The 13,253-nt window shown below is 41.3% G+C and overlaps 2 protein-coding genes, 1 pseudogene and 1 gene segment (V, D, J or C); all 4 read right to left on the bottom strand.

The window, feature by feature from the left end:
* Window positions 1–2,663: 2,663 nt before the first annotated feature.
* On the bottom strand, window positions 2,664–3,445 carry LOC146253424 (uncharacterized). The gene is made up of 2 exons (XM_084677325.1): window positions 2,890–3,445; window positions 2,664–2,713 (listed from the first exon to the last, which is right to left on the bottom strand). The coding sequence occupies exon 1, from the start codon at window positions 3,404–3,406 to the stop codon at window positions 2,975–2,977; it is 432 nt and encodes a 143-aa protein (XP_084533451.1). The 5' UTR covers window positions 3,407–3,445; the 3' UTR covers window positions 2,664–2,713; window positions 2,890–2,974.
* Window positions 3,446–3,636: 191 nt separating this feature from the next.
* LOC146253425 (uncharacterized) lies at window positions 3,637–4,604 on the bottom strand. 2 transcript variants are annotated; one of them, XM_084677322.1, is made up of 5 exons: window positions 4,555–4,604; window positions 4,359–4,471; window positions 4,171–4,273; window positions 3,856–4,063; window positions 3,637–3,716 (listed from the first exon to the last, which is right to left on the bottom strand). In XM_084677322.1, the coding sequence occupies exons 2-5, from the start codon at window positions 4,466–4,468 to the stop codon at window positions 3,688–3,690; spliced, it is 450 nt and encodes a 149-aa protein (XP_084533448.1). In that variant the 5' UTR covers window positions 4,469–4,471; window positions 4,555–4,604; the 3' UTR covers window positions 3,637–3,687. The 2 variants fall into 2 exon arrangements, with proteins under 2 accessions (XP_084533448.1, XP_084533449.1); XM_084677323.1 differs by lacking the exon at window positions 4,555–4,604 and having other exon boundaries at window positions 4,359–4,550.
* Window positions 4,605–5,770: 1,166 nt separating this feature from the next.
* LOC146253426 (Ig heavy chain V region 5A pseudogene) lies at window positions 5,771–8,406 on the bottom strand (annotated as a pseudogene). The gene is made up of 3 exons (XR_014731672.1): window positions 8,312–8,406; window positions 7,993–8,204; window positions 5,771–5,888 (listed from the first exon to the last, which is right to left on the bottom strand). The product of XR_014731672.1 is annotated as an Ig heavy chain V region 5A pseudogene (transcript).
* Window positions 6,838–7,317, bottom strand: LOC146253427 (immunoglobulin heavy variable 1-18-like). The segment is given in 2 exon segments: window positions 6,838–7,148; window positions 7,275–7,317. Coding segments are annotated over 2 exon segments (354 nt in total).
* Window positions 8,407–13,253: the final 4,847 nt, after the last annotated feature.

The following is a 13,253-nucleotide window of genomic DNA, read 5'->3' on the forward strand; positions in this document are numbered from 1 at the left end:
CTTGTTCTCATTTCATGGGTCTACTGATCTACAAGACCTAGATCACCCCCTCAAGGTTGATACATATTCATCTCTAACTAGTGAGGAGAGGGTTTATGTACAGGTCTGATGTTGCTGTGTATCATTGTGGTAGCGAGCACAGTAATATACAGCTGTGTCTTCAGTCTGCAGACTCTGTCCTGTCAGAATCACTGTGCTGCTGGAGGAGTCTAATTCGATGCTGAACTTGTTTTTCAGTGAATCTTTATAGTGTGAGTCTCCCGTATATTTAATTCCAATCCACTCCAGTCCTTTCCCTGCAGGCTGTCGTATCCATGCTGTATAATAGCTACTGACAGCGTAGGAGACCTTACAGGTGATGGTCAGTGCTTGACCTGGCTGAACAGTCATAGAGGCTGGCTGGGTGAGTTGTTCACTGTTCACACCAGTTGAAAGACAACAGTAACACCAAAATGAGGCATAACAGCACCATGGTATCCTTAAAATAACAACTTTACTCCTGTTTATTCCACCTGTTTACAGAGACACTCACAGGAAGCAGCTGCAACCAACAGCAGCAGCAGGGAAACAGAGAACATGGTTGATGGTGTTAAAGATGAACTGGAGAGAACTGGTCTTCTCTACTCCTACTGAGAAACAGAGATACTTCATGGCTCACACATTGGAACAGTTTTTATAAGGGGAGGTGGGGAGGGGAGAGGGGGAAATGTAATTTGCATGGTGAAAGGTGTCAGGTGGGCATATGAAAGGATGATCAAATGATGGTGTTAAAGTCCACTTTTTTACTTGTCTAAAGCTCATGGGTTCTTTGTGTGAACACAGGTCATGCATGTATGTATAACAGCATGTTTCACTTTGTTACATCGCAATGTGGGGTGTTACATGTAATCTGTAATCACTTATAGAGGTTCAAGTAAAGTCACTCTGAGGATCAACTAATTCCCCTCCAATTGTTCTAATTTCATGGGTCTACTGATCTATATTTTATTTGAAGCCCTAGACTGCCCCCTCCAGGTTGATACATATTAATCTCTAACTAGTGAGGAGAGGGTTTACATACAGGTCTGATGTTAGTTTGTATCAATGTGGTAGCGAGCACAGTAATATACAGCTGTGTCTTCAGTCTGCAGACTCTGTCCTGTCAGAGTCACTGTGCTGCTGGAGGAGTCTACTGTGATGCTGAACTTGTTTTTCAGTGAATCTTTATAGTATGAGGCTCCAGTATATTTCATTCCAATCCACTCCAGTCCTTTCCCTGCAGGCTGTCGAATCCATGCTGTATAATAGCTACTGACAGCGTAGGAGACTTTACAGGTGATGGTCAGTGCTTGACCTGGCAGGACGGTCATAGAGGCTGGCTGGGTGAGTTGTTCACTATTCACACCTGTTGAAAGACAAGAGCAACACCAAAATGAGGCATAAAGGCACCATATTACCCTTGAATAATATTGTACTCCTGTTTATGCCACCTGGTTACAGAGAGACTCACAGGATGCAGTTGCCAGCAGCAACAGCAGAGAAACAGAGAACATGGTTGATGGTGTTGAAGATGAACTTGAGAGAACTGCTCTGCACTACTCTCTTGTACTCTGACAGACTTAGTGGCTCAGACATTGAAACAGTGTTTATATGAGGAGAGGTAGAGAGAGAGGTAGAGAGAGAGAGAGAGAGAGAGAGAGAGAGAGAGAGGAGAGAGAGAGAGAGAGAGAGAGAGAGAGAGAGAGAGAGAGAGAGAGAGAGAGAGAGAGTGAGAGTAGGAGGGGAAATGTAATTTGCATATTGAAATGTGTCTGGTGGCCATATTAAAGATGTGAAAGAAAGATGCAATTTCACTTTTCTGCATGTCTAAGGTTCATGGGGTCTTTGTCTGGAAATTTGTCATGCATTTATGTAGAACAGCATGTTTTACTGTGTTACATTGCACTGTGGGGTGTTACATGTAATATGTCATAATTTATAAAGATTCAAGTAAAGTCACTCAAAGGATCAATTTAATTGTAACTTATTTAACCACATGCTCTTATGGTTCTTCCCTTTGGCATTTATTTTGGTTGTTCACAATATGTGCTTCATGTTTTGGCTACCCGCAATGTTTTTTGGGGTTATCTTGCTGTTATTATCAGTGACCAATGCACTTTGAAAAGCTCTCTCTCGGAAGTCGCTTTGGATAAAATCATCTGCTAAATGAATAAATGTAAGATGTAAATGTAAATTTAACTAGCATTTAAATCCGAGCATGAGATTGATTACCCAGCTTGGCTGATTTGATAGATGTCCTATAAATCAATGAACAACAAATTTGATTCACTTTGTCGAAGTATTTGAGTATGATTAACTCTTTAATATGCTTTAAAAATACACATCTTTACACCTGCATTTTAATTATCTGTAAATATGTTGGTCAGCTGGTGTGATGACTCAGAGGGTCCACATGGGAGGGTGCTAGTCTTCCTCTGTGTGGAGGCCGCAGCAGCAGCAGCAGGAAAACAGTTTACGAACACGCCGGAAGAATCCACGGAAGCCTCCTTTCTTAGGCTTTTTCGCAAGGTCCTGACTGACATCTGAAAAAGTCAACTTTTTGATTATGCATGCCACAGAAAAAACACATATATGTCATCACAAGAAACGATTTGGATGTTGAGGTCAACAAGGAGGCCCACACTCACTTCTCCTCTGCCACATCTCTGCAGACATCTCCCATAACCTGAATGTTCTAGAAACACAGAACCATATAAGAGAACAGAAACAATATCTACCCTACAGTAGGAACCATAAACATTATCAAGAGTGAATAACAATATGTTGTAATGCTATTTAACATTATACAAAAGTTGATACAAAAATAATCATGATATTTTTTCAGAACATCAATAGATTGTTGTGTCTCACCATGGGGTGCTGGAGACCAGAAGTGGTTGCTTGGACACAGCCGATGACCATGCCGGGTTTCTTATGTGACAGTTCAGGCTCCACCTTAGGAGCTTCCACCTCCAGGAGTCTCTTCTGAGAATCTGGATGCAGCAGTGGTCTTCGGAGACCTTGGGGAAGGCTGAACCTGGTCTGAGGTGACCTCAGTGATAACTGCCTTCATCACTTTATTATTGTAAGCCATGACTAGTTCCTGGAGAACTTCCTCCATGGAAACTGTAGGACCTCTGGCCTGGGCAGACACATTAGGGATAGGCTCAAGAACTTTGGCCTGGGCAGACATCTCGAGGGCAGTTTCATGACTTCTGGCCTGGGCAGATATTTCAAGGACAGCCTCAGGACCTCTGGCATGGGCAGACATCTCGGGGGCAACTTCATGAACTCTGGCCTGGGCAGATATCTCGGGGGCAGCTTCATGACCTTTGGCATGGGCAGATATCTCGGGGGCAGCTTCATGACTTCTGGTCTGGGCAGACATCTCGAGGGCAGCCTCGGGAAGGCCATTTTCCACTGTTAAGTCTTCGCTGATGTTGTTCTTCTGGTAACACATTATAGTATAAAACATTTTGGCACATATTACACACTGTGTCTGTCAATACGAGTCAATGGATTCACAAGGAAATAGTGAGATGTTTAACTTCTACAATTGGGGCCTTTACCTTGAGAACTCTAACGGTTTTGAGGAGGAGAAGATCTTTCATGGAAGCTTCCAGGGTAGCAGCTGTGGTGGCGATCTCACACATCAGGTTGGAGAAGTCCTCAGGTACATAATTCCCCATGTTGTCCATCTTCAGCAAGTATATTAGGAGTATTATTAAATTGTTAATAATACAATTATTAGTATTAAAACAATTATATGTGCTGCAGGTTTTTCTGAATTTAACGCAAATGCCAGGAAGACCTTGTCTTGAGATTTATTTACAGTACATGTATGGCTCTTTGGAGCAGCGTTGATGTACTGCTTGTTTGGAGCCCCTGCATCCCCAGCAGGTGGAGAGGAATCTCGCTCGCCCTTTGTGTCAGGCGTGGTGCTGCATGCCAGGTTGGAAAACAGGGGGAGGAGGAGATTCCTGACCTTAACTTCGGCTGATTGCCTTATCTTACACAGGAACATCTTAAGTCCCTCCAAGGTGACCTAGAACAGAGAGAAATAAAGAGAGAGAGAGAAAGAGAGAGAAATCAAATACCAGGATTTTCCAGGGTGTCTCATGAGAAAAGTCATGATGTAGTCTCATAGCCTACCTTCCTCCCAAACTGCTTAGAGAGACGTCGCTCCTTCTCCAGTTCTGTAAGGACCCTTTTCTCAACCTCCTCCAGCATAGGATGACTGCGGACCTGTTGAGGTCTACAGAAGAGGACGTGTGACTGGACACAAATTTCCACTGAATGTTATAGAATTGTCAAAAGTGAGAAGCGTAAAGCTTGCTTACGCTGGTCCGAATCCTTCCAATCTCAACAGCAAATCAATAACATGTTCCAAGTTGACCTGGTCAGGAACATCTCCCAGATTCTTGACGATCAAGAACTGTCGTATGATCATTTTCTGCAAGATACATACTGAATTTACTGGTCTATGGGGATAGTTGTAGTGATACTCATGCTACCAGTTCAATAGTACAATCTTACCTGTCCTTAACACAAATTCATCATTGATTCATCATTAAGCAGACTGCCCTAGAGAATAAGATCATAAGGATGTTTTGAATCAAAATTTGTTCCAGAAAAGTTAAACATCAGTATACCAGATGTAGGCCTAGAAATATACACATTGACGATATGAAATTTTGGAAATCCAACGTAGGTCAAACCCAACCGATCACGCAGGTTATAGGCTATGTTGAGCGCGATAGAGAAATGTTTGAGCCTGTCTGAAAGATCATCCTGCAGGCTATGTTAACCACGCCTAAAATATTGGGAACCGACTCGAAATACCTCAATGAAGTCAAATCTTAAATGTATGTGAAGTCAGAGTAGTCACGTGCTAAACCTACAATAGTCGACAGGTGAGAAGTAGTTTGTTGTGTTCGGCTGCCATAATTCCCTGTTTTTAATTGTCCTTTGATCAATGACACCGCGCAACATAAAATATTATTCAGTGTTACATTACGTGATTAATGAGAGTATACGTACCTCACACTAAGAAGCAAACAGAAAGCTTTGATTGGGGTAACTTTTTTCAATTAAATACAGGTATCGCACTAAATATGTTGTTTATCAATTTTGATTCGCCATTGAATGATTATACCGATTCTTATCAAAGTTCTAGATGCAGTTTTTGGAATGTTGAGTAACATTGTGACACTTTTATTTTGATCCGTATGGCCTTATGCGACGATGTCAACATTGTGGATAATGTCAGTATTCATCCAAATGTTATATCAAAGAGGAAAAGCATGCAATATCCTGATTCCTCTGTGTTACTTGATAAGAGCAGGCATACGTAAAATGTGGTGGCCCGTGAAATACTGGTTCACATTATAATTTGTTATACCCTGTTCAGTAGGATTCCAAGCACCTAAACTGAATAAAACATGTCAATGATTAAGTGATTTATTTGGGGTTCACAGTAACCCCATAAGATTCTAGGGGTCCTTCGGGCATGTTGATTGCGCCTCCAGGTAAGGACTCAGCAATGTCCCCATTCAGGGAAAAATGGATATCACTGTATCATTTCAGTCAGCAGACCTGCTCTCTCCCTCTTCCAGACTTCCATTAAGTGCTATGCCCTTATTCCCTTCCAATTGTTCTTATTTCATGGGTCTACTGATCTACCTTTCATTTGAAGATCTAGATCATCCCTACAGGTGAAGACATCTTCATCTCTAACTCGTGAGCAGAGGGTTTATGTACAGGTCTGAGGTTGGTTTGGATCAGTGTGGTAGCGAGCACAGTAATACACAGCTGTGTCCTCAGACTGCAGATTCGGTCCTTTTAGAGTCACAGTGTTGCTGGAGGTGTCTCTACTGTAGCTGAACTTGTTCTTCAGATTGTTATTTTCATAGAAGCTTCCACCGCCCCACATGTGAAAAATCCATTCCATTTGCTTTCCTGCAGGTTGTCGGATCCAAGCTGTGGCGTAGCTACTATCACTGACAGAATAGCCAGACACCTTGCAGGTGAGAGTCAGAATCTCTCCTGGCTTCACAACCATTGATCCTGGCTGGCTGAGTTCAAGACCATGCAAAGCTGTGGAAATGAAACAATTTTGGCAATTTGTATTTAGTATATGAAAATGGTAAAAAATAATTCTGTCCTAATGCATTTTATACTCAGAGACTCACAGGAAACAGCAGCCATCAGAAGCACCAGAGAAACAGAAAACATGGTTGATGGTGTTATGTTAAGATGAATTGAAAGGGAGCTGCTCTTCCTCCTCCCCTGGACACAGAGAGACTGTTTATATGGTGAGGTGGAGAGGAAACAAAGTGGAATATGTCATTTGCATAAAGAAAAGTTGGATGTGGGCAGATACATAGCCTATATCTGAAGAAATATCTTGATAATAACCTTCTGACAACTATAGTCATTTTTTAGAATGAAACTAGGAACTCCTTTTGACTATTGTATGGTAATATATATATATATATATATATATATTTTGAGCATATGTTCACTGTCTAAAGAACTTTCCTGATTTATCTGTGATGATATGCTTGGTACGTTCTTTTCAGTGAAAAAATAAAGGTTTTGTCTCTAAGATTCAAGATTTAATTGAATACTTTTTAATTGTATTCAATTCTCTGGTGTTACACGTAAACTGTAATCATGTCTTGATATTACTGTCATTACTGTAACATGATTTCAGTTTTACTTTTTATTTGAAGACTAAGGTCGCCCCCAACAGGTTGATAGATGTCAATCTATATTAGAGATGGGATGGTTCATGTACAGGTCTGCTGTTGGTTTGTGTCATTGTGACTGTTTAGCACAGTAATACACAGCTGTATCTCCAGACTGCAGGTTCCTCCCTTCTAGAAACGCTGTGCTGCTGGAGCTGTCATATCTGGAGCTGATCTTGTTCTTGAGTGAGTCTACAGTAGACTGGCTGCTAGTGCAGGTATACCCAATGTAACCCAAAGGTTTGCCCTCAGGTTGCCTTATCCAGCCAATGCAATTAGAGGACACAGAAAACCCAGACGGTTTACAGGAGATGGAGAAAGACTCTCCTGGCTTCACAACCACAGGTCCAGACTGGAAGAGTTCAATGTCACTGTAAACACCTGAGAATATACAGGTACAATATTATGCCTATGGATTGTTGAACTGAGAGAAAATGCTTGGAAAATAAAGTGATGTATCATTCCAGAAATCACTTGATCACACAATTGCACACCTCTAATACTCACAAGAGGCAGCTGCCAGCAGCAGCAGCAGAGAAACAAAGAACATGGTTGAAGAAAAACTGAACTACTCTCCTGTACTCTGAGAAACTTGATGGCTCAGTCATTGGAACAGTGTTTATAAGTGGACAGGTGGAGAGAGAGAGAGAGAGAGAGAGAGAGAGAGAGAGAGAGAAGAGAGAGAGAGAGAAGAGAGAGAGAGAGAGAGAGAGAGAGAGAGAGAGAGAGAGAGAAGGAGGAGGAGGGGAAATGTCATTTGCACAGTCAAATGTATCAGGTGGGCATATTAAAGAATGATCAAATTATGATGTGAAAGAAAGATGCAGTTCTACTTTTCTGCATGTCTAAGCTTCTTGGGGTATTTGTCTGGACACTTGTTGTGCATGTCTGTAACAGCATGTTTCACTTTGTTACATTGCAGTGTGGAGTGTTACATGTAATTTGTATTCATTTATAGAGGTTAAAGTAAAGTCACTGTAAGAATCAACTAATTCCCCTCCAATTGTTCTCATTTCATGGGTCTACTGATCTAAATTTTATTTGAAGACCGACATCGCCCCCTGAAGGTTGATACATCTTCATCTCTAACTAGTGAGGAGAGGGTTTATGTACAGGTCTGATGTTGGTGTGTATCAATGTGGTAGCGAGCACAGTAATATACAGCTGTGTCTTCAGTCTGCAGACTCTGTCCTGTCAGAGTCACTGTGCTGCTGGAGGAGTCTACTGTGATACTGAACTTGTTTTTCAGTGAATCTTTATGGTGTGAGCCTCCAGTATATTTCATTCCAATCCACTCCAGTCCTTTCCCTGCAGGCTGTCGAATCCAAGCTGTCCAGTAGCCACTAACAGAGTAGGAGACCTGACAAGTGATGGTCAGTGCTTGACCTGGCTGGACAGTCATAGAGGCTGGTTGGGTGAGTTGTTCACCGTTTGCACCTGTTTGAAATACAACAGTAACACCAAAATTAGGTATAACAGCACCATATTATCCTTAAATAAAAGCCTTACTCTTGTTTAGTCCACCTGATTACAGAGAGACTCACAGGAAGCAGCTGCCAGCAGCAGCAAAGAAACAGAGAACATGGTTGATGGTGAAGATGAACTGGAGAGAGCTGGTCTTCTCCTTCTCTGGTCTACTCCTACTGAGAAAGAGATACTTGATGGCCCAGGCACTGGAACAGTGTTTATAAGGGGAAGTGGGGAGGGAAGAAGGGAAAATGTCATTTGCGTAGTGAAAGGTGTCAGGTGGGCATATTAAAGGATGATCAAATTATAGTGTGACATGGTTGATGGTGAACTGTAAGGTGCTGCTCTTCGATTCTCATTGATATTTATTAGGACTCTCACATAGAGACCATTTATAGGTGGGAGATTGTGGGAGAGAATGTGCAGTTTTTCTGCATCCACAATACCAGGACATTTTTGACCATGCATCCATATTGCTACAGAAAAACTTTTGCATGTTTGACACACATATAGTTTTGTCTGACCACACATCTGGGGAAATGTACATTAGCTATGTTTGAGCTTGAGTATGATTTTGTCAAATGGGAGAGTTTTTCCTGTAATAGTCCTCCACTAGCCTCTCTCCTTTCTCTGCCTCAGTAATACAATTCTGTGTCTTCAATGTTCAGCCATAGATATTGCTATCTACAGTACTGGAGTAATCTGAGAAGAGTGTGAATGTACCCTGAACATACATGGAGTACTACATTCAGACACTACATTTACTAAATGGCTGAATGTGAACCCAGAGGTTGAGTGTTGTGAACCCAAGTCAGTTTGTGAGATTCTCCAGTCTTCTTGATGTGTGTCTGACCCTGAATACCTGCTGAGACAAATTAGAGACAGGTTTTCAAAATATCAGACAACTAATTCATGCTCATTGCACTGTGTCTGAGCCTGGCTTTTTATTACCATTGATTTCACAGGATAATACATTCTCCAAGACAGTTCTGTGACCTTCATTTACATTTTACATGGACATGGAAAAAAGATACAAATGTAACATTAAATATAATAAAGGTCTCAAGGTCTTAACTTTTTGCTAATATATGGTAACAAGTGTTGCACACTTGAAGAAAGTAACACTCAACAGTGTGCTGGGAAGGATTGTCTTCTTTTATTCAAACTTTAGAGTTCTTACAGTTCACTTTACAAACGACGACTGCTTCCTTTTGCTCTCACGCGACAACTCCGTTTAGCTTAGCTTTTCTTCTTCCTAACAGTCATGCAACTGCAGTATCATTTCTCACTAACAGCGTCATCTAAGGCCAAAACATGCAACAGTAGAGTAAATTAAGAAAATAAAAGGCCACAAAATCATGAAACGGGACCAAAGAAAAGACAAAATGGGGGTATGCCACACAAGCATTTAAACTATAGTTTACTTTAGACAAATTACACCTAGGTGAACAGATTAAATGTCAGATAGGTTAGGCTTCCTGTACCACATTATGTATTTCCAGTAATAAGGTCAGGGTTAGGTCACTGCCCACAACTAAATGGAACACTCCACTCCACCAAAAAATAGGGCAGAGAGATTCAAGAAAAACAAGAGTGCACTCTGAATGTTAACAGTGCCTATATGTACTGTGTGCAGCACCGAACATCAAACTATTGAAAGGGGGTAGCACAGGCTTACTTTGAACCTGACAGGTGCATTATCTTACTTTGTATTTCTATTTGTGTTTGTATTTGTTCGCATTGATTTTGAGTGATGGACATGCAAAACATTGAAATGTTTGTAATAGAAACTGATTATGACTTGGGTTGGGAGATTTCCCCAGGCACCGGGAATGTTCAGGCATATGAAGGAGAGACAGAAACAGATCAACAGGAAGCTGTTGTTGAGCTAGAGCAGCTAGATTTTGATATTCCATCCCAGGAAGAGAGGGTCCAAAACCAGGGATTCCATTTCAAGGACCACCTCTGTTGCTCCATATTCAATCTAATTTTTTGCAACTGTCTCTGCCTTGGATTCCTGGCTCTACTCTGTTCATTGAAGGTAAGACAGTTTGCTTAAAAAAAAGGTTGAGCTTATTTTTGTTTCATCTTTTGAATGTGTCTAATGGTACCAAAGTTTCTAAACTCACAGTCAACCGATTAGGAGAAAAAAACATTGCTGTATTTCACTGGTGGTCCTCTGCTAGTGGGATCAGATTTATTCACAGTACATCCTAACTTCTGTCTCAGGCGAGGAAGAAGATGGGGAAGAGAGACGTCGAGGGTGCACTAGTGTGCAGCCGCCACGCTTGCAGGACCAACGTAGCTGCCATCCTCATCACATGTCTGCTGACTTCTCTCACCATCTTCCTTTTCTATCAAGGACTAAACTACAACAGCAGCACCTATACTACTAATTCATGAAACAAAAAGAAGCCTAGTCAAGTCCTTGTGAAACCAGAAGTCCCATATCAACCGTCATACGACCACTACATACCACGATACCACCCACCAACATTTAAATCAAGTGAAACTTATAGAAATGTCAAGGTTCCTGTCTGGAGGAGAAGAGGCTGATTTTAAATCAAGATAATATGATGATTGTGTGTTTATACATTTAGCTTGAAATAGAATTTGATCCAAAAAAAGGCAACAACAAAAAGATTTTACTTGAAAAAAGTATAAAAAGCAAGTTATTCTGTGTTGTTTCCTGTACAGCAATCAGTCTAGCATGAGTTATATTACATAATCAAGTATCGAATCTTACAGAACATTTTGCCATGCTTGTGTTGTAGTTATGTGGATTTCTGACAACCACATGCTTTTGTAGAGGTGCTTTCTAAAATCATTGGGCAATTCTGTATCGCCTTTCTCTCATGTAATATCAACATTAAAACTAAACAGGTTTGTTATATTTGTAGTATCAGCCATTCATTTTGGTGTAAATCTGGTTGTGTTTTATCACTGTGTTGATTCTGGATGATTCGATTTCAAAAACTAATAAAGGTCATATTTTTCAGAACTCAGGACAGAAGATTAAGGTCTAAGGATCAGAAAAATATTTGAGTGACACATGTGTAAGTGTTTCTGATACTATACACTACACTCTGAAAGTTCAGTAGGCTACACAACTTCGGACAAGGTTGTAGGTTTCATTGGGACATGCCTGCCCACTTTGAAAATGGCAAATCATTCCCCACCACTTTTTATATGGGAAACTCATATTTAAGGTGCAACCCCAGTTATAAAAGAAATGTCCCACCCACATTTAAAAACATTTATGCCCTTGACTTCAGATGCCCCATGCTGTTAGAGGTATCTCTGGTGATTTATATCCTAGTTTAAACACTTTTTGCAAGGATAGCCCTTAGGAATGTGGTTAGTTGCAGCAAGTGTGTGTGTTTTTAAGTGTGTGTGTGTGTGTGTGTGTTTGTGTGTAGAGACTTCCCCTTAATGGATTCTTAATGGAGTTTTTGTGCATCTCCTCCGCTCGCTCACATCACTGTGAGTCTCTAGCACAATAGTAAACAGCAGAGTCCTCAAGTCTTAGGGCAGACAGCTTCATGTGCGTCACACTTTTGGAGTTATCTTTGGTGATTTCTATCCTTCCTTCAACACTTTTCGCATAAGAAGTTCCACTAGCATCACTCCATATGGCACCTATCCATTCCAGTGTTTTTCCAGTTGGTTGTCTTATCCAGCGCATGCCATAGCTACTGAAAGTAAACCCAGCTCCCTTACAGGACAGACTGAGAGTTTCTCCTGGCTGTTTCAGTACTGGACTGGAGGGAATGGACTCCAGAGTCTGTCCACTCAGACCTGGGGAAGAGAGCAAAACAACAATATTGATCAAGTAAGCAACAAAAGGGGATACAATGAAGGTATTTAGGTGGAATATTAGTATGTCAGTTGATGAAGCAGAAGAGTCCGTCAGCACTCACAGGGCAGACAGAGAGACAGCAGCAGGAAGGAGAGTTTGTCTGTCATACTGAGGGAGGAGATGTCAGCTCAGCTGCTCAACATGAGACATCAAGGCAGCAAGACAGCAGAACTTAAGTAGACACTCAGAGCTGGATTTGCATCAAAATATCATGAAGAAGGAGGGACTGTCTGGATTCATGGGTCAAGAATCAATTAATACAGTAACTGATCAGTTCATCCATCTATCCATCTATTCAATGATCAATCAATTACCTATAATGTATAAACATTTAAGGAAACAGTTTAATCTGATAATACAGGGACTTCATGAGAATGGGTCATTTTGTCTATACATGGGTGAAAGAGCAATAAAAGAAAATCGCCTATGAAGGTGAATGATTGTCTGTGTAACAGAAAGGCTGCTCTCCACTAGTTTGAGGAAATATGAACCTTCATACTGTATGTATCTTTTGTTAAGGAAGGACAGTTGTTTTAAACCTCTGGGGAATGTGTTCCGTAGACGCAGGGACGAACATGTGTGTTTGTGTTTTAGTACTTGACTGATACTATGCTGCCCTCTGAAGGTTCTACTGATAGAATCCCTGAGTGTTTATGTGCAGGTCCTCCACTCCCTCACATCACTGTGAGTCTCTAGCACAATAGTACACAGCAGAGTCCTCAGCTCTTAAGCCAGACAGCTTCAGATACACCATGCTGTTGGAGTTATCTCTGGTGATTTCAATCCTTCCTTCAACACTTTTTGCATAGATGGTTTTGCTAGCATCATACCAGATAGCTCCCATCCAGTCCAATGCTTTTCCTGTCGGTTGTCTTATCCAGTGCATGCCATAGCTACTGAAAGTAAACCCAGCTCCCTTACAGGAGAGACTGAGAGTTTCTCCTGGCTGTTTCAGTACTGGACTGGAGGGAATGGACTCCAGAGTCTGGCCACTCAGACCTGGGGAAGAGAGCAAAACAACAATATTGATCAAGTAAGCAACAAAAGGGGATACAATGAAGGCTGTCAGGTGGAATATTATTATGTCAAATGATGAAGCAGTTGAGTCCGTCAGTACTCACAGGGCAGACAGAGAGACAGCAGCAGGAAGGAGAGTTTGT

The sequence above is a fragment of the Hypomesus nipponensis genome, chromosome 17, assembly GCF_054491055.1.
Source record: "Hypomesus nipponensis isolate SF chromosome 17, ASM5449105v1, whole genome shotgun sequence".
Lineage (NCBI taxonomy): Eukaryota > Metazoa > Chordata > Actinopteri > Osmeriformes > Osmeridae > Hypomesus > Hypomesus nipponensis.